General features: G+C 50.3%; 1 protein-coding gene across 1 annotated transcript; it reads right to left on the bottom strand.

The window, feature by feature from the left end:
- Positions 1 to 1,347: 1,347 nt before the first annotated feature.
- CSRP1 (cysteine and glycine rich protein 1) lies at positions 1,348 to 25,496 on the bottom strand. Its single transcript, XM_012555247.2, has 6 exons — positions 25,295 to 25,496; positions 14,924 to 15,036; positions 9,214 to 9,382; positions 8,187 to 8,316; positions 3,144 to 3,237; positions 1,348 to 2,709 (listed from the first exon to the last, which is right to left on the bottom strand). Exons 2-6 carry the CDS (start codon positions 15,033 to 15,035, stop codon positions 2,633 to 2,635), a joined length of 582 nt encoding a protein of 193 aa, XP_012410701.1. The 5' UTR covers position 15,036; positions 25,295 to 25,496; the 3' UTR covers positions 1,348 to 2,632.
- Between the last annotated feature and the right edge of the window lie 760 nt (positions 25,497 to 26,256).

The following is a 26,256-nucleotide window of genomic DNA, read 5'->3' as shown; positions in this document are numbered from 1 at the left end:
TAGGGTTTTCTGGCCTGTAATCTTTAAGGGAAGCAGATCACCAGGTCTTTCTCCTGCAGAGCTGTTGGGTGGATTCAAACCGTCAGCCTTTTCAGTTGGCAGCTGAGCACTTAACGGTTGCACCACCAGGGCTCCTACAGAGGTTACAAGATGAAGGAGACTTTGGCCCCACCTGGGGAACTCACAGCCCTGCTCTCTGAACTTCCACAGCCCTTTCACCTGTCACCTTGCACTTACCTATTGCTTTACACTGTTGATCTTATGTATGTTTATGTCCCATTCCCAGCGCCAAGGGATGAGTCAGTTCATAGCCACTCTTTGGCCTGGACATTATGCACACAGGCCTTGTTGGAACCCTGGTGGTGCAGTGGTTAAGAGCTTGGCCGCTAACCAAAAGGTCAGCAGTTCGAATCCACTAGCCGCTCCTTGGAAACCCTATGGGGCAGGTCTACCCTGTCCTATAGGGTCACTGAGTCAGAATCACTTAATGGCCACAGGTGTTTAAAGCCTTGTTATTAAAACATCTGCTTATTGTTGTTTTGCAAATTCAGTGTGGGCACATTTTCAAGTAAGGCTGAAGCAGAGGAGCCCAGCCCCCAAAGCCTCCAATGGGCATCCCCTAAGATGATGAGCCCCTTTCCAAAAAGTCTGTCCTTCCGTGGACTTGGCTGAGTGGGCCCTAATCGTGCAGCTGCTGAGACAGGCCCCTCCACCCCACCCCCACCCCCGAGCAGAAGTGAGCTTTCTGGATTTGACATGAAAGTTCCACTGGCTGAGTTTCCATCCCACTCTGGGGCTTTCCAAGCTGGGAGAAGTTCTGAGCACAGCTTGGGGCCTATCTGATCCCCTCAAATTCCAAAGCCACACAATTCCCAGGCTCACTTGTGGGGGTAGGGGACAGACAGAGGAAGGCAGGGGGATTTGTGTTGGTTGGCTCACTTAAGGCAATGTGTTTCAGTTAGAACCCATACTGAAAACAGGAGTCCTTAAGAAAAATTGGGAAAAACCACCCTGATTTACATTGCACTAGGCCTCCTGCTGGAGCCCTGGTGGCACAGTGATTAAGAACTTGGCTGTTAACCAAAAGGTTGGCAGTTCAAATCCACCAGCTGGTCCTTGGAGACCCTATGGGGCAGTTCTACTCTGTCCTATAGGATCACTATGAGTTGGAACCCACTCGGTGGCAATGAGTTTGGTTTTTGGTTTAGGCCTCCTGCTGGAACTCTGGTGGCACAGTGGTTAAGAGTTCGGCTGCTAACCAAAAGGTTGGCAATTGAAATCCACCAGCCACTCCTTGGAAACCCTATGGGACAGTTCTACTCTGTCCTATAGGGTCTACAGGCAACAGGTTTCGTTTTGTTTTGTTTTAGGTCCACTGCTAATTTGATTGCAGCAATCAAGTTCCCTCCCAGCCTCAGGAAAGTGGCAGGGCTCCCATGGTTCAGGACACCAGAGTTCTTTTCTAAACAGCTTTATTAACCATATGAGAAGTCAGCTTGAATACAGCCCCTGCCCACAGCCTTTCAATCAGCAGCTCCATACAGTGTGGACAACATACTGGATGGACAACCAGTCACTGGGAGCAGCAAGCCCAGCCCCTCCCCCTCCACCTGCTGCTCCTGCACTGGGGCCTGGCAGGGATGGGGGGATGTGGCCAGAGAAGGGTCCCTGGAGACAGGCGGAGTGGAAGGGGCAAGGCCCTTGGTTGGCAGGAAGGCCCTGAGGCTGGGTGCCAAGGGAAGGGGTGTTCAAATGAAGATGAGGGCTGCCTCCCTCCCCGTGTGAGTGTCAAGCAGGCATGGTAAGAACGGCCTGGGCTATGCTGGGATGGAGTGGCGCTGCCAACCTCCGAGCTAGGGTCAGATCTATCTACCCTAAGGTTTGGGCCACTGGTAAAGATGAATGTGTGTCACAGGTGTTTCATTAGGGACCCCCTTCAAACAGGAAACCAGATGCCTAGGGGAGTCAGATGACATCCTGACGTTCGGGACCTCAAACCTAGGTTGTCTCCTCCAACTCCAAAGAAGGTGACACTAGTTCCACACAGACTCAAAGTCAAGGTGCCTAGAGAAGCAGGCAGCTCCTGTGGTCCCTGAGCCTATCTGTACCCTCTCTCCCTCCCTAGTGACTCCCCAAGCTGGGACTCCCAGGCCTGTCCTAAGGGACACGAAGAAGCCCACTCTCTTTCCCACAGAGGAGGATCTCAGGAATTCAATCAACCATACTCTTCCCCTGCCCCATCTTGGTCCTGCTTTCCTCCCCTTCTGGGTCTGTTGCTGCTGCTCCTCTGGGCTCCAACATGGGGGTCAGGTGTCTCGGCCAGTTGATGATCGGTACTCAGCCTAGGAGGCTAAGAACAGAGGTCTGTGGGGCAGGGCACAGGGAGAAGGCCCCGTCCCACCACCTCCTGCTGGTGATGTCATCAAATCCCCAGCAGGGGGAGCCCCTTGGTGGTGCTGGGGCCTCAGGCAGACACCCAAACCAAAGGGAGCCAGAGGCCCAAGTTCAAGTCATTGGTGATGTGTGGCAGGGCTGAGAAGGGAGAAGGAATCCTAGAAGTCTCCAGAGCTGCTGGGGAAGGGATGGCAATGCAAAGCACTGAGTGGGCAGGGGACAGCAGGCAGTGGCGGCATCACTCAGAGTGGACCAAGGCCCCAGCTCCTTGACCGAAGCCAAAGCCCTTGGGCCCGAAGTTTTTAGCATAACAACCTGTAGAGAGAGGAGACGGTAAGGACATGCTGCTGCTCCCCCAGCCACACCTCCCCCTCCCACTGAAGATATCCCACTCCTAGTGCCTGGCCAGGCCTCTGGAGGAGAGTCCCCCAGTGCCCCTCGCCCTCTCCAGCACCCCCAATCCTAATCAATACTTCATTCATTTCCTCTGCACTGAAATTATAAGAGAAGCATCATCTGCTACCAGAGCCTGTTCTGGGAGTGAGGAATCCCTGCCTTGATTTGCCACATGACCCTGGCCAAGTCACATTCTCCCTCAGTCTCTTCATCTGTGAAATGAAAGGGTCACACTAGATGCTCTGGAATTGATTCCAAATGTAATTAGTTTACATTTAGCAAGGGTGTGCCTACTTAGCTCCCCCATTCCCTCAGTCCCCCTGGTCCCCCCGACTAGAAGTGAAACCACTCACCTTTGCAGTAAATCTCACCATCCTTGTCCGCCAGGGTGGTTGACTCAAGGCCTTTGCCACACTTGGCACAACGGAAGCAGGACTTATGCCAGGACTGGGCAGGGAAGGAAAGAGTTAATGCTGACTCCAGTGACTAGGGTCCCCCTTCCCCCTGCCCCATTCCTCTTGAAATAACCATGGTGGAGAAGCTAAAGACACTTCTGAAGTCCGCTCAGCTGCTGCTGCTCTGAAGACATGGCACGTGGTGCCAGGCAGTGGAGGAGCAGGCCAGAGGCCACACACCACTTCACACCATCTTCAAGGAAGTGTTGTAAAGGCTCCACGGTTGGTGGTACCAGCTGTACCGCAAACGGCTGGTGAGGTGGTGGGATAACCGCCAAGGTAGCTGTTCCCCTATAGGCAGGGCCAACCCAGCCTTCTCCAGATCCCACCCTGGCTGTGGATTCCTAGTGCAAGCAAGGGCTTCAGAACTGTCCTGGCACTACCGCTTATTAGCTGCAAAACCTTAGGCAAGTTTCTTGGCCTCCACAATTTCCTCATTTGAGTAACCTATCTGCCTACTTGCAAAATCAATGTGAGGACTAGGTATATAAACCTAAGATGTCTGGCCACACAGTGGCCTTTTGTTGTTAGGATTCTCCTAGATCTGCCTGCTCTCTGAAGTTACAGAACTGGGTGCCATGTTTGCCCAAAGGCCATCACCTCTGGGAGAAGGGGGGTGGCAGTATGTCCCTCACTAGGTGGTTGTAAAGATTAAATGACTTCACCCTCGTAAAGTGCCGGCTGCCAGGCCTGGCAGAGGGGCAGCCCTGAGTCAATGCTGTCTATTATTACTTTGAAGGAGATTAGGTCTATGAAGTGCATGGAACTCAGCAGAAAAAGGTTGAGGAGTGTAGTTTCTCCAGGGGCCCCAGAAGACCCTACCGAGTTCTAAAAGAAGCCCCAAGGCAAGATAGGGTCTTAACAAAACAGGCTCCCAGGGAAAAGCCAGGCCCAGGTTTGTAAACTGCGATGAGATCCCGCACAGCCAGTAAGACTTCTCAGCAGCCAGCTCCCATCAGCAACAGCTGAGCAGCTGATAATGTAGACAGCTCTGCTGAATCCAAAAGAAGCAAGATGCAGGTGGCAGGGAGGCAGGAGAAAACAAGGCCTTTTAAGGGCAAAGAGGCTCCCTCCTCACAGCCACCTGGTGCCCAGGTTGGAGGGCGAGAGGGGAAACTGGGTCCTCAGATTTCCTGGCCAACTGACCGTCGCACATTTGCTCCTCCTCGTGAGCCTGAGGGGCAGCGGGATCCAGGGAGCTGAGAGTGGGGGACCTGGGTGTCAGCCCTCCTCTCTGCGCACAGTGCAGCTCAGCAGGCACCCTGTCGTTGTTTCTCCTCTGGAAAGCAGGGGCCGCTTCACCAACTTACCCACCGGACTGGAGAAGGGCCAAATCACATCCAGAACACCACCCACCCGTCATATTTCCCACCTACCCCTCAAAATAAGCTCCATCCCTTCGTTCACTCATGCAGCACCTAAAGTACTCCCAGCTCCTTGCTATTTCTTTCTTGCCCCAGGCAAAAGAGAGGCGGGGCCTCCCCCAACCTTTTTTGCTTGAACGCAAAACTCACTTGGCTCCACTCCTGAGTAGTACTGCCTTAACTTTAACTTATATCCTGTCTGGGTAATGGAAACACTGATGCTTAGATATAGTTTATAATTTTCTATTCTTATCATGAAACATAGCAGAAAAAAACACCAATTTAATATTAATAATATCTCCTGTTTTCTTGACCCAGGGTGGTACAAACAGTTAACTTGCTCAGCTGCTAGCTGAAGTGTTGGAGGTTCGAGTCCACCCAGAGGCACCTCGGAAGAAAGGCCTGGTGATCTACTTTGGAAAAATCAGCCACTGAAAACGCTATGGTCCCAGGGGACATCTAGGTCAACTGGCATATCATAATCCATATAGACAATGTTCTACATCCTACCTTGGAAAGTAGCAACCGGGTCTTAAAAGCTTGAGAGTGGTCATCTAAGATACAACTACTGGTCTCTTCCAGGGTGGAGCAAAGAAGAGTGAAGAAAACCAAAGACTCAAGGAAACAATTAGTCCAAAGGACAAATGGACCACATGAACCACGGCCTCCGCTAGCCTGAGACCAGAAGAACTGGATGGTGCCCAGCTACCACTACCGGCCACTCTGACCGGGACCACAATAGTAGGTCATGGACAGAGTGGTAGAAAAACATAGAAAAAAACCCAAACTCATAAACAAGATCAGACTTACTGATCTGATAGATCCCCGAGACTATGGCCCTAAATACCCTCCAGACTTGGAACTGAAATCACTCCCAGAGATCACATTATAGCCATAAAATAGACAGGCCTATAAAACGGACAATAACACCAGTGAGGAATGTACACCTCAGAACTATGAACTATACAAGAACTAAAGGGCAGCATTTGCCCAAAAGCAAAATTCAGAAGAGAGGTAGGGGCAAGAAAGCTGGGTGAATGGACACGGGGAACCCCGGGAGGAAGGGGGGAGAGTGCTGACACATTCAGGGGTTTGTAACCAATGTCACAGAACAAGCTGTGTATAAACTCTTGAATGGGAAACTAATTTGTTATGTAAACTTTCACCTAAACAACAATAAAATGTTCAGAAGAGAAGAAAACCCTGTGGAGCACAGTTCTAGTCCGACACACATGGGGGTACATGAGTCTAAATCAACCTGACAGCTACTGGTCAACTGGTTACCTTTTTTCGTATCATTTAATCATTGGCAAGAATCTTCTGTATAACTCATTTTAACCTCACAACAATCCCAAAAAGTAGTGCACATACCAGGCACTGCACTGAGCATGATGGGTACATCAGCTCCTTTAATCTTTACAGCAACCTGGTGTGCCAGGGACATCACTGGCTCCGCCTTACAGATGCAGAAGCGAGGCTCAGAAAGGTTAAACAATTTGTTCAAGGTCACACAACTTGTAAATTGCAAAACTAGGATTTAAACCACATTCTCTAGAGTCCAGGCTCTTCATCACCATGCTAGGATTAATGATCTCTTCCCATTTTGCAGCTGTGGAAATGGGTTCAAAGAGGTTAAGTGAGCCAAAGTAGAGTAAACAGTAGTAAAAGCAAGGGCTTTGGAGTCAGACAAACCTGGGCTCGACTCCTAGCTTAGCCCCTTCCTAACTAGATAATCTGGGCAAATTATTGAATCTTTCCAATTCTCAGTCTCTTCATTTGTAAAATGGGGATAATAATACCCATCTGTGATGGTTGAACTGAGAACCTGATATGGCCTAGACTGCATAAGTCTTAGTCCCCTGCCCCATTCCTCTAGACCTCCTTCCTCAAGGTTGAAAAGCCTTGGAAGCCAAGACCCAAATCCGGAAGAGCTAAAGACCGGCTCTCAGCCCAGCTGTTCTACAAACATGCTGTGTGATCTTGGCTAGGTCAGGCCTCTGTCCCGGGCCTCATGTGGATGATCCAGAAATCCTCTCTGGCCATGTATCTTGAAGATCCCTCTTCTGTGACTTCTGGCTTTTTCTCTGATAGGCCTTGAACTTTTAAAATCTCTGCCCTGGGGGTACACAGTTTCAGGGGGTCTGCATCTCATGAAAGGAGCCCTGGGGGCACAGCGATTATGCGCTCCACGGCTAACCGAAAGGTCGGTGGTTGGAACTCACCACCCACTCCAAGGGAGAAAGATGTGGCAGTCTGCTTTCATAAAGTTTACAGCCTTGGAAACCCTATGGGGCAGTTTTACTCTGTCCTACAGGGTCACTATGAATTGGAATCGACTCAACAACAACAGGCGGGTGGGTGGTGTGTGTCCCATGAAACAGAATGTATGTGGATTTTCGAGAGGTTCTTAACATTTTTGAGATCACAGATCCTTTGGAAAATCTGATGAAAGCTACGGATGCTCCTCCCAGATACAGACATGTTCCCACAAAACCCTGCATACAATTCAGGGGGTTCATGGACCGCTGTGGTCCCCAACTCTAGAGATACAGATCAATCTTTGCAACTCTCCTACGAATTGTCCCTGTTGTTGTGTGCTGTCAAGTTGATTCTGACTCATAGTGACCCTATATGACAGAGTAGAACTGCCCCCATGGGGTTTCCAAGGCTGTAAATCTTTTTTGTTTTTTGTTAAATAATATTTATTGTTTTCAGTGAAAATTTACATAGCAAACTAGATTCTCATTTAACAATTTCTATACATACTGTTCAGTGACATTGATTACATTTTCCACAAAGTGTCAACCTTCTCCTTATTTCCGTTCTGGTTGTTCCATTTCCAGTGCCCTGGTTTCCCTGACCCATTACCTTCTCATCTTTGCTTTAGAGTAATTGTTGACCATTTGGTCTCATATAGATAATTTTTTAAAGGAGTGTAGTGATCATGGGTGATATTCTTTATGAGCCAATCTGTTATTTAGCTAAAAGGTGAACTCGGGATAGTTTGATTCAAGGTTTTAAGTGTATCTCAGGACAATAGCCTCGGGGAGTCCTCTAGCCTCAACCTGTCCAGTAAGTCTGGATTTTTTAAGAATTTGAGTTCTGTTCCACATTTTTCTCCCATTCTCTCAGGATCCATCTACTGTGGCCCTGAACAGAAGGGCTGGTAGTGGTAGCCAGGCACCATGTAGTTCTTCTAGGCTATAAATCTTTACAGGAACAGATCACCAGGTCTTTTCTCCCACAGAGCCACTAATGGGTTTGAACCACTGACCTTTCAGCCAAGTGCTTAACCATTGTGCTACCAAGGCTCCTTCCCTATGAATTGCCCATAGGCAGTTAGCAATCAGTCCCATAGATAATGGTGATGTCACTGTACAGGAGTGATTTGAGCTCCTTGGAGACTGGCAGGCACAGGGACAAAAGGTTACTCCAGAGCCTTAGAAGGAAGGGGGTTAAAGCCCACTCAACAGAGCTAAGGTTAGGACTTGTAAGGTTCTGGAACTCACATCTCAGGAAAGTCTTTCCCCAGCCCATCTCCCGTCTCTCTCCCCATCATGCCCAGTGGCTGCCTTACCTTCCCAGCACCAATCACCTTCTCGGCAGCATAGACAGCCTGGTTGCACCGGGGGCAGCGCTCAGAGCCACCAATTTTCTGGGCAAACTTGGATGTATTGGGGTTACTGGTGGGCCTGTGGCCAGCGGCCCTGCACGGGGAAGGACATGGAGTGAGATGACTTCTGATAAGAAATATGCACAGGGCTGGCACTGCAAGGGTCACAAAGGCTAGGACCACAAGGGACTCAAAGATCACCTCCCATTTTGCAGATGGACAAACCAAGGCTCAGAACAAATTTTTTTTCATTGACGCATCATGCTTCCCTCAGTCATCCAGTTAAAACCCTCTGAATTATTTTTAACACCTCATTTGCTAAGAATCACCTTCTGTTGTCCCCCATTTCTGCAACAATTCCATTATCAGGTTCTTTCTAAGAGAAATCTGCTGATCAATCATTCCCACTGGGGCAACGACCTTCGCTGAAAAGTTGCTAACTCATCTGTCATTTCCGTCCATCCCCCCTGGGCTGAGGAACCAGCCAGGATGACTGCCAACAGCCACTATTTACCAGAAGGGCAGAGGTCAGTGGGTGCCGGAGAGACCCAGTGACACCCTGTGGCATTTCCAAGGAAGGAGAATGACTTCCCTCAGCAGGGGTGAGAGGTGACAGTGCTGAGTGAGGCTGGTGTGGCAATGGCCCTGTGCTGAGCCCTGGTCCTGGCTCAGATACTCACTGGCTGTGGGTTTGGGTTCTCTCATCCATAAAAAGTGGACACTGGACTAAATAATTCTTGGGGCCCCTCCCAGCTCTGATCCTTATAAAAATATAGCGTGCAAGATCCATGAGGGGAGAAGCCTGGCCGATTCTATTCCCCACTGTGCCCCAGCTCCTCCAGCAGGCCTGGCATAGTGGGTGCTCCATACTACCTTTTAAAAAAATGGCTTTCTGAGCTGCCCACTGCTTAACCAAAAGTGACTGGAAATGTGCCCAACACTGGGGGAAAGCATGCTAAAGAATAGGGGTGGGAGAGAATCCTTTACTCACTCCTCTTGCTTGATGCCCAGCGACTCCCCCTTGTCCATGCTCAGTGTGCCTGCGCCCTGCCCAAAGCCATAGCCTTTTGGCCCGTATTTCTTGCCATAGCAGGACTTGCAGTAGATCTCCTCACCGTGCACAGCCACAGTGGTGCTATCCAGATTCTTCCTGCAGACCACTGTGAAGGGGAAGGGAGGTATAGTGAGCTGAGGCTGGGGTGAGCTGCTAGCTCACTGCAAGTCCCCTACACCTGAAGCTCTCCGGCAGTTTGCATACATCACATCATGATCTTTCAGGGGCAGCTGGAAACGGAGGCCTGGATGGCCAATGAGCTAGAGGAGATGGGATCTGCAAATCCTGACTGACTCTAGGAGCACTGGCCATGCCATGTTTCCCAGGAGTCTGTGCATGTCTCCCCAGTCCTCTGCACCCTCCTATCTCCCCAACAGTGCAGTGCCCCCCAAAGTTCAGAGGAGGCAACAGCCTAGGCCAAAGGAAGCTGGCTGAGATCCTTCACTCTGCCTTTGACAAACAGACTAGGCCTCCTAACAGGAGAGGAGAAAAAAGAAAGGAAGGCAGAAGAAGGCAGGGTTTTCCTGTCTCCAACAACAGAACCCAGAAGGGACAATCTGTGCGTGCTGGGAGTGGGGGTGGGGGGAGAAAGTGAAGAGATGCACCCAGAAGAACATCATTTCATATAGATATTAAGCACCCAGCATGGTGGGCTTTGAAATGAGGTGCAGGTCATGCTAACCACAACAACAGGACGTAGAGTTTCTATTCTCAAAAATCACTTTGCCACAGGAAGAATTCCCTGACCTCCAGGGTAAGAGATATTGGAATGGGATAAGCCAGAAAGCCCATGGGCCTCATATGTATTCCTGTTCATCTCAGAGGGAAGCTGTGTCCAGCTATCCAAAGTAAAACAGCTCAGAGCCTGGGTTTATAGACCAAAAACCAAACCCGTTGCCACTGAGTCAATTCCTACTCCTAACAACACCATAGGACAGAGCAGAACTGCCCTATAGCTGGTGGATTCAAACTGCCTTCCTTTTGCTTAGGAGCCAAGCTCTTAACCACTGTGCAACCAGGGCTCCTGGAGTCATATAGAGGCAGACTGCCCAGAATCAAACTCCAACTCTCCCTTTCTAGCTGTGTGGCCTTGGGCAAGCTACTTTGCCTTTCAGCCTCAGTGTCCTCATTTGTAAATGCAGATAATAATGCCTACCCCAAAAGGTGGTCCTGAGAATTAAATGAGATCTTACAAGAGATGGGGGGTGGGACAGGGTGTGGGGGCTGGACTGGCCCAGGCCTCAAGAGATCATACGCTTCTAACCCCCAACTACTTCTCTCAAGAGACTCAACTTCATTCTATTTCTTTAGGTCTCATCCTGTCATCCTGATTTGGTTCTATGATACTCTTTAAATATTGGGATTCAGTGTGTCCAACTGGACTGTATCCTCAAACGTGTCTTTCTAAAGATGGAAACCTAGGGACACCGAGGGAGGCACCATGCCTCCTGCTTCCCTTTGAGAAGGCTCTCAGCTTGGCTCCTTGCAGCTTGCCATCCTCTTGCCTTTAAAGGGTCCAGTTCTCTGCCAGCTCCTCTCCTTGCCCTGAGACCCAGGTTGGAGACTTCAGACCAAATAAGGACCCTCTTGTCCTGCCCTCGAAATCCCGACCTCATTCCAGCACTCTGGGCAGCCCAAATACGGAACTTCCCACCTCCTCCCTTGGGACTTGGCTCTCGGGAAGGAGGGAGAGGGAACAGCAGGCCAAGGGAACAACATTCCCTTCTAGGGTGGGAAGTCAGGAGTTGGCCTGGAATTGCTTCCCATAAGACCCAAATGAAGCTGGAAATTCTGAGGCCAAAGGGAAGGCAGACAGCAGAGACAGAGAGGCTGGGGGAAGAGGTCCAGCTTGACTGGTCTCTCCAGCAAGGGACCTAGGAGCTAAGCCCAGAGGAGACATCAGAGCCTACAAGTTGACATGCACCTGATGGCAGGTTGATGGCTCCCCTGTCAGGCCATCTAAGCCATGACTTTCAGATAAAATGCTTCAGATAAGACCTCCTTGCTTGTTTCTGCTCTGCCTTGGTTCTCCCAGAGCCCAGTCCTGCCCACCTTCAATTCCCCCTACCCTGGCCCCTCCAGGCAATGTGTTGGGGACTCTCAGCTTACTCCTGGGCTCCATCAAAGTCTCAAGCAAAGGGAATTTTGAATAAAGGCATGAATGAGTTTCTACCAAATCATGTTAAGCCAAAAAAAAAAAAAAGCCTGGGTTGTATGCATGTGTTGGACAAACCCTCTTCTAGATGCCGCCTGGCTCCGTGGGGTCTTGTGATGCTATTTGGAAATTTGGAAACTCAGAGGAAACGTAGACCCAGGTGAAAGGTCAGAACCCCCCAGCCCCCACCCCAGGATAGAAAGTAATTGTCTCTGCTTCTGGAAGGCCCACAGAAAAGTCCAAGATCAGAAGCTAGGCCAGGCCAGACCCCAGCCCCTGACTTCTAGACCTGGTTGTTTCCTGCCAGCCTGTGGCTCCTTTCAAGTAGGCCAAGCATGCAGGACGAGGAGGGTGAAAACTGATGGTAAACCTCAGCCTGGGTGAAGAGACCCGGGTGTCAGAGGGTGAGCATGGCTTCTGTGAGCTTCACTTGAGCTCTTAGATTCTGCTAACTGCCAAGGACCAACCTGCTGGGTCCAGTTCCACCAGCATCCACCACAGGGTGAGGACAGACAGACCAGCTCTGCATTTCCAGGGCTGGCTGCTCAACCCCTCCAGGCTCCAGGAGAGAGCTGGTGTCAGCTCAGAGACGGGCACACGGCCTGGGGGCAGGCCTCCCGCACAGAGCTGAACTCTCCCAACAGCCTCTGAGCCACACCTGCTAATGGGCACTGGCTGCTCCTACTAAGACCACAGTGTGTGGCAGGCCCTCTCAATCCCTGCTCCCAGATCAAAGGTGAGGCCCAGAGGGAGGACATCATCCCATCCTCCTCATGCCCTCCCAGGTCCACAGGAAAGGTGCCAAGCTGAGTAGAATCCAGAGACAAGGACCCAAATGGTCAGAGGAACTTCTTTTGGGGGGTCACCTGGGCCCACTCAGCAAGGGGTTGACCTTACCCTCACCCAGGCCCAGCCGCTGCTAGCTTCTGCCTTCCTTAGGAGGGAAAGTCCTTGGATTCTATGGGTTATCCTGAATTTAGGCTAGATACTTATCACCCACTTATTAATCCCCAAAGAGAAGTAACCCTCCTTCCGTTCACAAACAAATCTTTGTCAAGAACCTACTGTGTACTAGGTGCTTTTCTAGGCAGTAGGAATAGCAAGTTGTGGAGATGCCTCGGGCCACTGGGACATGTGTGGTGCTAAGCGGTTCGGTTATAGCTCTGATGTCCAGGAACAGGGCTGGCCCTGAGACCCTGGAGAGACAGGAGACCGTTCCCTATGGTTGTTTGTTACACAACATCTCTTCCCAGCCTTGCTCCCCAGCGTGACTGACTTCCCACAAGTGTTTCTAATCCTCAACACCCCCTCATGCCCTGCCCCAGGCCCTGCTCCTTCCTTCCGACGCCACCCCCTGAATTCCTGACTCCCCTCAACTGCCTGACCAACCACTCACTACTCCTCCACACGCAGGGCTACAGACGAGAGGCCTCCTCAGCCACAGCTGGCCCCTTTTAGTCAGTAATTAAGCAACATTCTTTAAGAGCAAAGAAAAGGGTCCCTAGGTCCCCAGCAGCCTGGGCCCTCTTCCTCAGCCAGGCCAGAGCCAAGCTCTCTTATTACCTCTGAAAAAGTAAATGGCTAGAAAATTCTTAAGTGGAGTGAACAGCTGATAACAAGATGCTGCTGTTCCCAGCCTCCTCTGCAGGCTCGAGGTCAATGAAGCTCCACCAGCTCATTTATACCCCATTCATCAGAGGCAGCCCTCAGGGCTGTCACTCCAGGTAGGGCCATGGCAGGGCATGGGGGCTCTGCTGGCTTTGGGCTGATCCGACCAGCAGCAGGTAGAGACACGTGGACATCCGTGATCAGATGGGTGCTGGCCCACCTGGATCCTACTGTGGAGCGCAATCACCTGGAACAAAGGAACCATGGACACTCCCGACTTTGCTACATGTGATACCGATAGACAAGATCACTTTCTGGATCTCTCAGACGGGCTGGAACTTCAGCCCCTGTGACATCTCCTTTGCATCACACCATCTTGTTTGTGGATCCTTCAGCACTGTGTGTGTGTGTGTTTGGGGGTGGGGATGTCTACCATTTATTGAACACTCACAATGCTCTAAGTGCTTCATTTGTTTTACAAGCTCATTTCATTTTAATTCTCACAACAACCCCATGAGGTAGGTATCCTCTCCACTGCAATAATGAGAAAACTCAACCAGAGAAAGATTGAATAACTTACCCATATTACTTGGATAATGAAACGCTGATCTGGCTGGCTCCACAACCTGGTGCTTAACTAAGGCGTCCTACTGCCGCCCACTCTTTGCCTGCCGTCAAGGAAATGCATCTTGCTGAAGTAGCCTCTTCTTCTAACACAGACCTTCTGCTATGATCACAATCAACTAAATCATTTAGGAATCTGGGGAAAGGCTATGAAAGCATCACCTCCCCACTGAGCCAGGATCAGTGCAGCATCATGAGGTTGGGATCCCTAGTCAACCTGACTGCTCTCAGCTGCTTGATGTCTTTTGTTGGTTCCCTACTTATCCAGGCTTATGCTTGGAGCAAATCTTTTCTCCTTTTTTCAGTAACAAAAAATTTGCCATTTTAGTCATTCTTTAGTGTACAATTCAGCGACATTAATTACATTCACCATGTTGTATAACCATCACCACTATTTCCAGAAGTTTTTCATCCCCTTTAACAGAAACTCAGTGTCCCTTAAGTAACAACCACCCGTCCCCCCGCCAAGCCCCTGGTAACTAACCACTAGTCTACTTTCTGTCTTTACGCAGTTGCCTATTCTAGATGTTTCATATAAGTGGGCTCATGCAATATTTGTCCTTTTGTGTCTGGCTTCTTTCATGCTGCATAATTTTTCAAGGTTTATCCATGTTGTAACCTGTATCAGAAAGTCATTTCTCTTTTGGCTGACGACTTGTGCACATCTTGCCCTGGGTCACTGGGTGTCATGTCAACACACTTCGTGCTCCTTCCTGTCTCTCCACCCAAGCTGAGCAGGAATGGGAACTGAGCAGCCGGATGACTGGAAGGGGCTGAAGCGGGCTGACTAGAAGGGGCTGAAATGGGAAGAACGTAGATCTCGCTCCAAGCTCAGCTTTACCAGAGGGTTGTGGCCTTTGTTGCTTTTTAACAAGGGATAATTTGGGTCCAAAGGTCGGTGAAACTTTGGGCTAAAAGTGACTTCCTCTTAAATGATGGGATTGTGGCAAAGAGAGAAAGAAGAGTGAGCTGAGTGGAAAGTTTTCCTAACCAAGTCCTCACAGCTTGGCTCTCAGCCCCTCAACGCCCGCCACCCCCACTGGCCCTGGCCAGTCCTTCCCCTTAGAGAGCAAGAAACAAGCTTCTGAAAGGAACAAAGAGGCTCTTAAGTGTTTCCCTCCCAGCTGCGCTTCAGCCAAATGTTAAGTTGTTTACATCCCACGGGATCAGTTCCCTGGAGTGCTGACAGGCCCAGTCTTTGGGGGCGGGCCCAGGTCCCCATCCCCATGGCAACAGCAGGGCCTGGGGCATGATACTCACTGCACAGGAAGCAGGATTTATGGAAGCTACTGCCTTCGCACTGAACCTCTTCGGCAAAGTAAACCGTCTTCAGGCACACTCCACATTTCTTGCCTCCTCCCCAGTTCGGCATTCTGCAAAAACAATACAAAAATGGCAATTAATTTTAGAGGGAAATGGAAACACAGACTTCCCATGAGGGAAATACAACAGGCAGAGACTGAGAAGAAAGATGGAGGCAGGACTCCTATGGGGCAGCCAGCCCAAGTCCAGCACTTCTTCCTGCTTGCTCTCAACCATGTCCTCAGACCTGCTACTTGGGGGTTTCTTCCTCCAATCTAATCAACAGGTATTTACTGAGCAACTACTATATTTTCAGCTCTGTGCTAGGCACTTTTTTGTTGAGTTCTTGGTAAAAGTTTGCATAGCAAAGTAGGTTCCCGTTTAACAATTTCTACACGTATTGTTCAGTGACTTTGGTTACATTTACCACATTGCATCAGCATTCTCAGTATTTCCATTCTGGTTGTTCCATTTTCTTTATTCTTGCTTCCCCGCCCCTCCCCCAACCCCAAACTTCTTTGTTTTAGGGTAAATGTGCTAGGCACTCTTGTTGATATTCGCTGCCATTGAGTCAATTCCAACTCATGGTGACCCCCTTTCCGAAGCAGATTGCCAGGCTTGTTTTCTGAGGCACCTGGGAGTGGATTCAAACTGCTAACCTTTTGGCTAGTAGTCTAGCGCTTAACAGTTTGCACCACCTAGGGACTCCTTGCTAGGTACTCTAAAGGACGTAAATAAGCGTAAGACACAGACCCTAAAAAGGAGGCTGCAGTCTCAGTGAAAATGAACCATCTATAACTATGGACATGCTTCAGCATGAACGAAGCTCATCAAGATAATGTGGAGCAAAAGAAGCAGATAAACCAGAGTCCATAGAACACAAATCCATTTGTGTAAAGTTTACAAACCGGCGAAACAAATTCATACCGTCTAAGCATGAACGCATGGGTGGAAAAGTTAAACAGAAAAGCAAGGGAGTGATTATTACAAACTATTATCTTAGAGGTAGTTGTCTCTAAGAGAAGAAAGGGACGGTGATTGGGTGGGGACCGCCAGGGGGCTGCCAAGGCACTGACAATGTGGCCGTCACATGGGGGTTCACTTTAGAATTATTCTTTGAACTATACACATAGGTTTTACACACTCTTTTGTGTGCAAGAAATATCTCACCAAAAAAAGGTTTAAAAAATAGTGCAGGAGACAGGCATCCAGCGCACAGTTCTTGAGCTTTAGAATGCATTAGAATCAGACAGGGGTTTTTGCAGAATCAGGTTTACCAGTGCCTCCCCAGATCTGACGAATCAAAACCTCCGAAGATAAGGTACAGGAAACTGCATTTTTATTAAGCCCCACAGGTGAGTGCAAAGCAGGTGGCCTGGGACCCACTTTGAGATGTTCCAGGAACTGGTTAAGAACCGGAGTCCTGATGGCAGACAGGTGTGGTCCCATCCTGATTCCACCTTGGGCAAGGTAGTCAGTCTTTCTAAACCTTGATTTTCCTGTCTGTAAAATGGGATGAAAACAGAAGCTACTTCATTTGTGGAGATGTGGCACATCAAAGGCACAGCACAGCACGTGGTATAAAGTAAGTCTCCGATAATCAGTAGTTAGTATTATGAACACAGAAGTCCACAGGCCAGTGCCTGGTTAAGCAAAGAGCAGCACAGAAAGCAAACGCTATAGGAACTTGGAGAAAGAAAAAGTCCTCAAGCTGATGGGATCTGCTTCTCTCCTTCCAATTCACTCACTCAACAGACATGACTGAAGGAGGAAGATGACCCTCCAGCTCTTTCGACAGAAGTTCACGTGTAGGACAGGGATGGGGTTTTAGACAAGGCACTGTGGATACCGACAGGTACTGGGGTAACCCAGGACACGGTGGGTAAAGGAGGACCCAGCGTGCTAGGGAATGAAGGGGGTGGGTATGGCAGCAGGTTTCGGGGGGAAAAAAATCCTGATCTGAGACAGCTTCCTGGAAGCAAGCCCCTCTCTCCACCTGAGTGAGCAGAGGAGCAACTGGCTCTGGGGGTTGTTGTCAGAGGGGAGACAGGCAGTCTGAGAAGAGCTGAGAGACAAAAAGAAACTGAGTCTGTGACGACATCATTAAGCTACAGAGTTAAGCCAAACTTGAAGTTCAACCTATCACTGAACTCTCCAGTTAAAAAAACCAGTTGCCATCTAGTCAACGCTGACTCAAGACGACCCCATGTGTGTCAGAGTAGAACGGTGCTACATAGGGTTTTCAATGGCTGATTTTTCGGAAGTAGATTGCCAAGCCTTTCTTCTGAGGCACCTGAGTGCACTGGAACCTCCAACCTTTCAGTTAGCAACCATCGATGACTCCCCTCTGCCTTGCTATTGTTAGCTGCCGTGGAGTCTGTTTCGACTCATGGAGACCCACGTTTGCAGAGTAGAACTGCTGCATAGGGTTTTCAAGGCTGTGACCTTTCAGAAGCAGATGGCCAGGCCTGTCTTCCGGGGCACCTCTGGATGGGTTCAAGCCACCAACCTTTATGCTAGTTGTCTAGCACTTAACCATTTGCGCCACCCAGGGACCCCACCCCTCTGCCTAAGAATAACCAAACTCCTCTCCACAGCACAGTCTCCACCCATCACACGCTATCCCATTTGGAGTTGGTGATTTAATCGCTGTGCTCAGCCCTCAGAGTGCCCAGTCCAGGGCACATCACTGACCCACTGCAGGTGGGATTTCTCTAGCTGCACACGACCTCTCTACCTTCCTCAGATAACTCATGGGGCCTGAGCTCCCAGATCTTTGGGTCAGTCCCCATTCCCAGCCTCGTATGCATCAACTCTTCCTTCAGCCCCTTTCTGTGCTGAGGCCTCCAGGGGCCATCTGCTCTCATTGAGCAAGGGCTGGGCACTGCAAAGCCATATAATGTGATGGACGATTTGATAGGAATAGCAGCATGTGGCAGGCATTACCGGCTGCCAAACCATCACCCATTTCCCCCTTCTTTCTTACAGTTGGTATTAGGTGGCGTCAAGTTGGCTTCAACTCATAGCAACCTTATTATGTATAACAGAACACAAAGTTGCCTGATCCTGTGGCATACTCACAGTAGTAGGTATGTCTGAGCCCACTTTTGACGTGTTTATCAGGAGGGACTGGTCCCTGAAGAAGGATATCATGCTTGACAAAGTAGAGGGTCAGCAAAAAAGAAGAAGACCCTCAACAAGATGGACTGACACAGTGGCTGCAACAATGGGCTCTTCCTTGCTACAGAACCTCAGTTACATTCAGGCAGTCACCCCTCCACCAAGTGACTCAGGGGAGACCCCCGTCCCCAGCTCCAGGTGCAGAGCCTAAGTCCCCTAAGCCAACCTCAGTGACTCATTTCCCCTGCCAGTGCCTGGTCCAGGAACAGGCCGTGACAATGAATGGGCCATCTCACTTCTGGCCAGTGAGATGTGAGGGAAGCTCCATGTGGGCAGCTTCTGGGAAAATGTGCTCGGTCATATGGGGCCACACAGGCTCTCTTCTCCCTCTGATGAGGTGACTAGACATGACCCCTGGGATTCGTGCAGCCAAGGCACCCTGAATGACAGATTGCCATTGATTGAATGTCTACTGTGCGCCAGATAGCTTACAGATGCTATTCCATTTCGTCTTCACCACCTGGAGATGGAGAATATACGCCCACTTTACAGACAAGGAAAACAAGTCTCAGAGAGGTTCGGAAACTTGCTTGCAGCCACACAGCTGGAAGAGGCAGAACTGGGATTTGAATGCAGGTCTGGCCATTTCCAAGTCCTGTCATCCCAATCACCATGCTGCCACCCTACAGTATTTAAGAGTACTACCCAGTGCCTGCTCACAGTGGGCATACGATACATCAGTGCTGGCTCTCCTTCTTCCAGTCCCCTGAACCAGCAGGGGACATATTCCATGCCCCACAGGAACATCTCCAAGGGTGGAAAGTTTCCCTGGTCACATGGTTGTGAGCCAGTTCCAAGCAGTGTTTTGTTCCCCAACACAAGAGCCCTTCTCCCTCTGGGGGAGACCCGAGCTCCACACAGGCCTCCCCTTGTTCTCCCTGGCCGCACATCAGGGTCCCACATCCAGCAGGGCCCCAGGGAATCAGGAACATGGGCGGGGAGATGGGTGAAACCCAAGGACCTGCCAGTGAGGAAAGTCTGCCCAGGATGTTTCTCAGCTGGGCCATTCCCGTGAGCTTGGCCATTTGGTTGGGGGTCTCCCCTCAGGAGCCCAGTGAAGAAGCAAGGGCTCTAGTGCCTAAAGATGAAAAATAATGACTATGTCCACTGCCAGGGAAGGTCCCAGGCAAGCTCTTTGGGTGGGCTCCTGTTCCCCTCTGTTCACACGAGGACCCTCCAGGGGACCCCGCCTGTAGGGAAGAGTCAGCAGGAGGGAGCCCTGGCCACTTCATTCTCTGCAACAGGCGAGGCTCGGCCTTCACTTTGCCCCTCCTTTCTGCCCAGCCCCTTGTTTTCAACAACCAAATCCTATCTCCAGGCTGAATTGCCTTAAAAGGAAACCTGTTTCTCTGCGTTTGTGCAGTGCCTAGGGGCAGGCCTGGCTCCACAGGAGGTTGTGGTGAGCTTCCCTAGGTCAGAGCTTAGGTCATGTTGTTTAGTGGTTAGGAAGGTGGGTGTTGGAGTCAGGCAGATCTGGGTTCCCCCCTAACAGAATGGTCTTGGGCAAGTTACTTTCCTCTCTGAGCTTCAATTTCCTTGTCTCTAAAATGGGACCAGGAGCCCTGGCGGTGCAGTGGTTAAGAGCTTGGCTGCTAACCAAAAGGTCAGCAGTTTGAATCCACCAGCCGCTCCTTGGAAACCCTATGGAGCAGTTCTACTCTGGCCTATAGGGTCACTATGAGTTGGATTCGACTCAACAGCAATGGTTTTTGTTTTTTTTTTAAATGGGACCATGTTGTTGTTAGGTGCCATCGAGTCGATTCTAACTCATAATGACAGAGCAGAGCTGCCCCATAGGACTTACTAGGCTGTAATCTTTACAGAAGCAGGTAGTCAGGTCTTTCTCCCACGGAGCCACTGCGTGGGTTAGAACCGCCAACCTTTTGGTTAGCAGCGGAGCACTTTACCAATGCAGCACCAGGACTCCTTAAATGGCACCATACATGCCTCCAAAATCGTTGTTCAGACAACGTATGTAAAGTAATGGCACAGTGACTGGTATACTTTAAGTGCTCAATTTTTATTATTAAGGCATTGTTCTGATTACCACCAACAGGACTGGCCCAGGCAAGCCTTAACACTACCCAGATGTGGGACCAGATGCCTACTCTCCTTCCCGGCAAGTCCATACCTGGAAGGAATAGGCTTGAGGAGTAACGTGCCAAATAGGGACCACGAATTCCTGACTTAATCTGTCAGCCCGGCTAATGAGTTTGGAACAAGTTACTTGCCCTTCCTCTGGGGTGTAATTCCTTCTGGCTACCCGAGACCATAAGCAGGGACATCTGTCTTTATATTAAGCTCCCTTATATATTGCTCTGCTGATGCGTGTTTGGTAGATAATTATGCCTTCTGTAATCACATTATCCACCTGCTGGGTTTGCAGTGGACTCCCTTCAGAGTTATATTCCTGTTGGGGATTGCCCTCTGCGTTCTGGGTTGTCCTACTTTACTTTGTTGATAATCTCAACAGAGAATAGAGCTTGAGTTTTCTGCTGAATGGCTGGAAATATCTAGTCAGCTGTTCACCCGAAATGCCAGGATCTTCCAGGCTGGCTGGAGGCTAGGAGCCTCTTCTGATAAGCAACTAGCTACCCACCCAGCCCTTCCTACCCAGTCTTGAGAAGAGAGATCCAAGATGGCAACTCTTGCAGTAGCAGAGAGAGGAGCAGACATAGGGCACAGATGCACATGCTTATCCCAAATCCAGTGAATAGGCGATGGGTTCGGTGTGATCATGTTTCAAGTTTAAGGAACCATCTCAGAGGAGTATAATCCCCACCAGTGCCTGAAGGCAAACTATGCCAAATCTTTATTTCTCCAGTGGAAAAATCGCTTTTCTCTCATTCCAAAATCTCTTGTTGCCTGGAGCCAAAGAGCAACTTCTGGGCACAAGCTCAGGTCCCCACCCACTCGGTCTGGTAGAGACCCATCGAGTGTTTGCCTGGTTAGAAATGTGCTGCTTGCATTACCTGAGCTGTTTGGTATCTGGCCAGGTACACAGGAGAGGTGCCATCCTTTCCAACCCCGCAGCTCAGCCTCCTCCTTCACGCCCCCCATATCAGGAGGGCAGCCAAGGAGTGACAAGAAAGAAAGGAGGCCCCACTGGACAAGGCTCGGAGCCCATATCCTCGAGGTGACACCTGAGAGCCCAGGAAATACACTGCCCTTGAATGTAAATGCCACAGCCACTGGTAGGGGGAGGAATGGCATCACTGAGGAAGCAGAGCTGGCTTGGAAGCTGATATGCAGGGGGTGGCAGCTCAGCCTCAGCTTCTCATGCCCCACCACAAGCCTCACTCCTTCTTGGGAACCCTGCACTTGACTCACTTCTCTGAGAAGTTAACCAGCATCACCAAGCTATGATCACTCCATGCCCCATAAAAACAAAAACAAACCAAAAAAGTTGCTTTCGGGTCGATGCCAACTTACAGTGACCCTACAGGACAGAGTAGAACTGCCCTATAAGGTTTCCGAGGCGGCAAATCTTTATGAAGCAGACTGCACGTCTTTCTCCCCTGGAGTGGCTGGTGGGTTTGAACCACCAACCTTTGGTTAGCAGCCAAGCTCTTAACCACTGCACCACCAGGGCTCCTTCCATGCCCCATAGTATCCTAGAACTTGGCCCGTCATTCTAGCTTAGGCTCTCTCTCTTTGAGATCTCTCTTTTCATGTCCATGTCCCATAGCCCTTGTAGGATTGAACTCACAAGGGCTGCATTACATCCCTTCCTTTCTCTGTTTATCCCCTAATGTCTTGAAGGGCTCTCCACCCTTGCAGCTCAGAATCTAAAGGTTGACAAATGTAGAAATAGGGTCTATGAGTCTTTTTAAGTATTTCAAAACTACTAAGGAAATCCTACATTATAATAAAGCTTGGCGGGCTAATTAGCAGATCAAGTTTCTTTGCTTTCATCTGGAATGAAGTCAACTTAGTGTGATAACAGTTGGTTATGCCATGCCAAACAAAAAGGTTGGAAAAATTTTCCTTGATTAATTTTTTAAAAATGAAAACAAATAATACTTAGATCTCATAAACATGGTTTGTTTGCAGCTGATATCTTGGTAAGCACCATCCCCCACCACCCCTGTCTAATGAATGCTGGGTACTCAGGAGTGGGAGGACCTTTCACTTCTTCCTCCCACTTCACTGGTGAGGAGCCAGATGCTGCCTTCTGACCCTCGGGAAGCCCTGCAAGTCCTGAAATGCTAGCTGCCTCAGTATTTACACACTTTACCATACATGGGAATTATTCAAGGCTGACGTCAGACACATTCCTGGGGAGCTGTGTGGTACAACCACGTCATTACCATACGAATTCCTCACAACTGAAAACAGCTAGGAAAGCAGCTCCTGTCCTGTCAGAACTGGGGATACCCTCCCCCTCCCTCCCATAGCAGCTCTGCCGCCCCATTTTTTTTTTTTTTTTCCTTTCTTCTCAAACAGGCTCTTTTCTAAGCTTCTTATCTTCCCTACACACCTGCCCCCAAAATTCAAATGTGCATCAGACCCGGTGAAAGCGTATTCACTGGGATCTGGGAACCAAATTTAGGGGTCCTCTCTCCCCCTTCCTGGCCACAAAGCACAGTAAAAACCTAGAGGCTGTGAGTTATAACCCTGACTCCATCCACGTTAAAACTGGCAAAGCCATATTCCCCAAATAGTTTATAAACCACTGTGAAGCACTTGGTAAAGCTAATGTGTTTCACAAATGGTAGATACATCCTTAGTGAGTTGATCTGGAAAAGGGAAAATGTAGAGGAGCAAAGAAAAATAATAACTGAGTAAGGGTTTTGGAAGCAGCTCCACAATTGATCAGCTGCGATCTCAGGTAAGTTACTTACCACCTCTGAGCCTCAGTTTCTTCATCTGTAAAATGGGGGAATATCAGTACCCACTTCACAGATTGTCCAAGATAATACATGTGAAGCATTTAGCAAGTGCCTGGCACACCGCAAGTGCTGATTATCTGCTTAGTGTTATCTTAAGGGAAGGCCAACTCTATAACGCTCATTGTACAATGTTGTGTCTCTTTAGATATTTTCCAATACTTCTGAGTAATGGCAAATGGCTGATTTAGAGGAAAAGTCCCTTTATTCTCACTAGCACCTCCTTGGATCTGAAAATGTTTAAGGCATGTCTCTTCAGTCCTCTAGCAGGCCAAGTTTTCCCAATAACTATTTGTAAGGTTTGTAAGTAAAGACGAGTGTCCAATCGGACAGCTCAGCTAACAGTCCATTCCCATCGCATTCATTCACCAAATAGTTACTGATCACCAACCAAGGGCCAAATACTCCACTCCCAGGAGGCAACTCTGGTCCCTCAGTCACTGGCTCCAGAGACAGATATTTGCAATTAAAAAATAAAACACTGAGGCCAGTGATTTCAGAAGGTGCTACGGCAGACCGGAGGCAAAGGGGCCGTGGCCCCCATTTTTCACGTGCTGTTGGCAGCTAGAATGGAGAGCCGGTGAGTTTGCTCTTTAGTTTCTCTCCTGCACCCTCCGCACACGTCTCTACACTGGTCATCTGAGGCATTTCAGACAGTTCTCTCCCTCCCCCTCCACCGGCCCACACCACACCCTCTGCAGAATAAACTTCCTTCCCTGCCTGACTGCCCTCCACCCTGGATATCCTCTTAGAGGCAGTCATTCACTGGGAGACTGAGTGGCAGGGAGGCTGGATTCGGGCAAGGATGGGATAAACGCTGCGTGGATGAGGGTTCAGGACAGTCTCTCGCTCAGCGATCCTGGGCCTCCTGAGCCCCCAGATGAAGCAGGAGCTGAATAAGAGCAAGAAGCTCAGCACCTCTCTCCCCAAATCCCACCTGGGGAATATCCCCAATCTCTACTCCAAGATGACAGACAGAAGCAAGGCCTTAGGCCTCCTCACCTTCTGGGAAGGAAAGAAGTGGGGATGCGGGACAAGGAGGAAGACAGTAATCGAGTATTACTATGTTGAACACCTGTTACCCGTTGCCGTTGAGTCGATTCTGACTCACAGCGACCTTGATAATACATTCCCTGAAAGAAAGTGAGGCATTGAGAGGTTAAGTAACTTGTCCAAGGTCACCTGCGTAGCAAGAGGCAAATCCAAGAGTCAAACCTCAGTCTTTAACCTTCCAAACAATCTGTCACCAAGATTCCTGGCTGTGTCTTCATGGTGCACTTTCTACTAGAGCCCAGTAGCAGATTTCTTGGTGCCACTGTGGCAGGATCTCAAGTACGGCCCTCAGAGTGGGGAGGGCCTCAGCATTCATTTTTCCCTAAAGGTGAATGGCTCTAGGGAAGAGCCTAAGCCCACGGTATTGCTCCCAGCATAGACCTGGTTCCTGACAGCAACAGCACAAAGACCAAGGAACACCCAGAATACTCTCAGGTCTGTGAGAGGGATGAAATACCAGCCTCAGAGGGTTGCTTGTTGGGTAATATGTTGCAAGGTGCGTAAACGAGCTCAATACAGTCCTCCTTTCCTGCTCCCTCAAACGCATGCTCAAAGGCGGAGGCCACAAAATACTGTGGGCTTGTCCAGGTTTCTGTAATCGTCCCCATCTAGCACCAAGACTTGGGGTGGGGAGAGGTGAAAAACCTCTCCCCTCCATCTAGTTCTTCCCAAAGTCTGAAAACTCGAACCTGCGCTCGGGCACACAGGTCCCCAAGGCCTGCTCGTGAACCCAGATGTTTCCCTCACCCCACCCGCGGGCATTTTCTCCCTGAGCAGGAGGGTGAGAGAGGGAGTGACATGGATGTCCTCATCTCCCTGTTATACAATGAGCGTCAGTGGCGCGCAGAATCGCCGATTGTTCTGCTGCGGGACCTGCAGGCGGTGGATCGGGGGAGCCGGGCCGCGCCGGGTCAGGAACGCGCGGGAAGCTCTGGGGTGGGGAGGGGCCCGGTGCCTCCTGGAAAGAGGAGCGCCGCCCGGCTAACAGCGGCCCCTTGTCACAACTCGGTCCGCCAAGGCCCCTGCCCGCGCCACTTTTCTAGCAACTTTCCTCGCAGGCGCCAGGGCCGCGGCGGGGCGGGAAAGACCAGCAGGCGCTCCATGCGTACCCGGACGCCCTTACGCCGAGCAGCCACAGGGGCAGAGCCGGGCCAGGGTAGGGCACCGGCTCCCGCAGGCCAGGGAGCTGGGGTCCCGGCGCACTCACCTGGCAGCTGGCTAGGGCGGCACGCGAGCTGGAGGCGCTCTTGGAAGCAGAGGTTGGGCGCGCCGGCCTCGGTGCAGTTTTGTTCCGCTCCGGGAAAGGCGTGTCCCGCTCGGCGCCAACCAGTGGGCTTTGCACACTGCACCACACCAGGGCTGATGTCATGGCGCGAAGCCCCGCAGCGCTGCCCACCCCCACACCAAAACCCGGGGCAGCCGGGACTGCGCGGGTGGAGGCAGGAGACGCCGACTCCGGGCTTGTCTGGCGGACCCTTGTTGTGGCCCCACTGTGTGCGCCGCCGCCGCTGCCGCCACCGCGCCTCAGAAAGGACGTGTACGGGGCTTGTCAGGGCTTCCCTGTTAGCCAGATGGGAAGGCGGAGACGTGAGCTGAGAGGTCAGAACCGTGATAAACTCTGCCCTTGGGGAAAGAAAAGTCTCAAATTTGCATGTCGTCGGTAGGGTGTGAAGGACGCATCATGGGCGCCCGAGTAAGCCAGACTATAGAGTTCTGATCGGCCCCTTCCACTTACTAGCTGGGGCCTTGAGCAAGATACTTAGCTCCTTTAGGCCTTAGGTTCCTCATCTGCGAAAGGGGTATAATCCACAGAGTGTTGTGGGGATGAAATTCCTTCAGCTGTGGCCCAGCATGATTTAAAACAACCACAACAAACAGTTGCTGTCCTGTAGATTCCAACTCACGGTGACCCCATGTGTGTCACAGTAGAACTGTGCTCCATAGGGTTTTAAATGGCTGATTTTCAGAAGTATGATAGACACTCAATAAATGTTAACTCTCTCTTCCAAGTGCTCTTTTTCCCCCGGCTTTCCCCAATCTTCCCTGCTACCCGAAAGAACACTCCTCCCCACCTCCAAAAGCGACAATTCTGAAAAGTGGGTGCCTCAGCTGGGGTTTTTCTCTGGACTGCCAACCTCAATATGATAGATGCAGGCTCCGGCCCCCGAG

The sequence above is a fragment of the Trichechus manatus genome, unplaced genomic scaffold (assembly GCF_000243295.1).
Source record: "Trichechus manatus latirostris isolate Lorelei unplaced genomic scaffold, TriManLat1.0 scaffold00035, whole genome shotgun sequence".
NCBI classification, from domain to species: Eukaryota; Metazoa; Chordata; class Mammalia; order Sirenia; family Trichechidae; genus Trichechus; species Trichechus manatus.
The sequence above is the reverse complement of the archived record's forward strand: the minus strand, read 5'-3'. Positions and strand labels throughout refer to the sequence as shown.

Excerpts from the sequence above, each read along its gene's own strand:
- CSRP1 (XM_012555247.2), bottom strand. The coding sequence starts at position 15,035 with ATGCCGAACTGGGGAGGAGGCAAGAAATGTGGAGTGTGCCTGAAGACG. Across the intron at positions 9,383-14,923 it reads TAAATCCTGCTTCCTGTGCA|TGGTCTGCAGGAAGAATCTG; the intron begins GTGAGTATCATG and ends TCCCCTTCACAG. Across the intron at positions 3,238-8,186 it reads AGGTGATTGGTGCTGGGAAG|TCCTGGCATAAGTCCTGCTT; the intron begins GTAAGGCAGCCA and ends TTCCCTGCCCAG.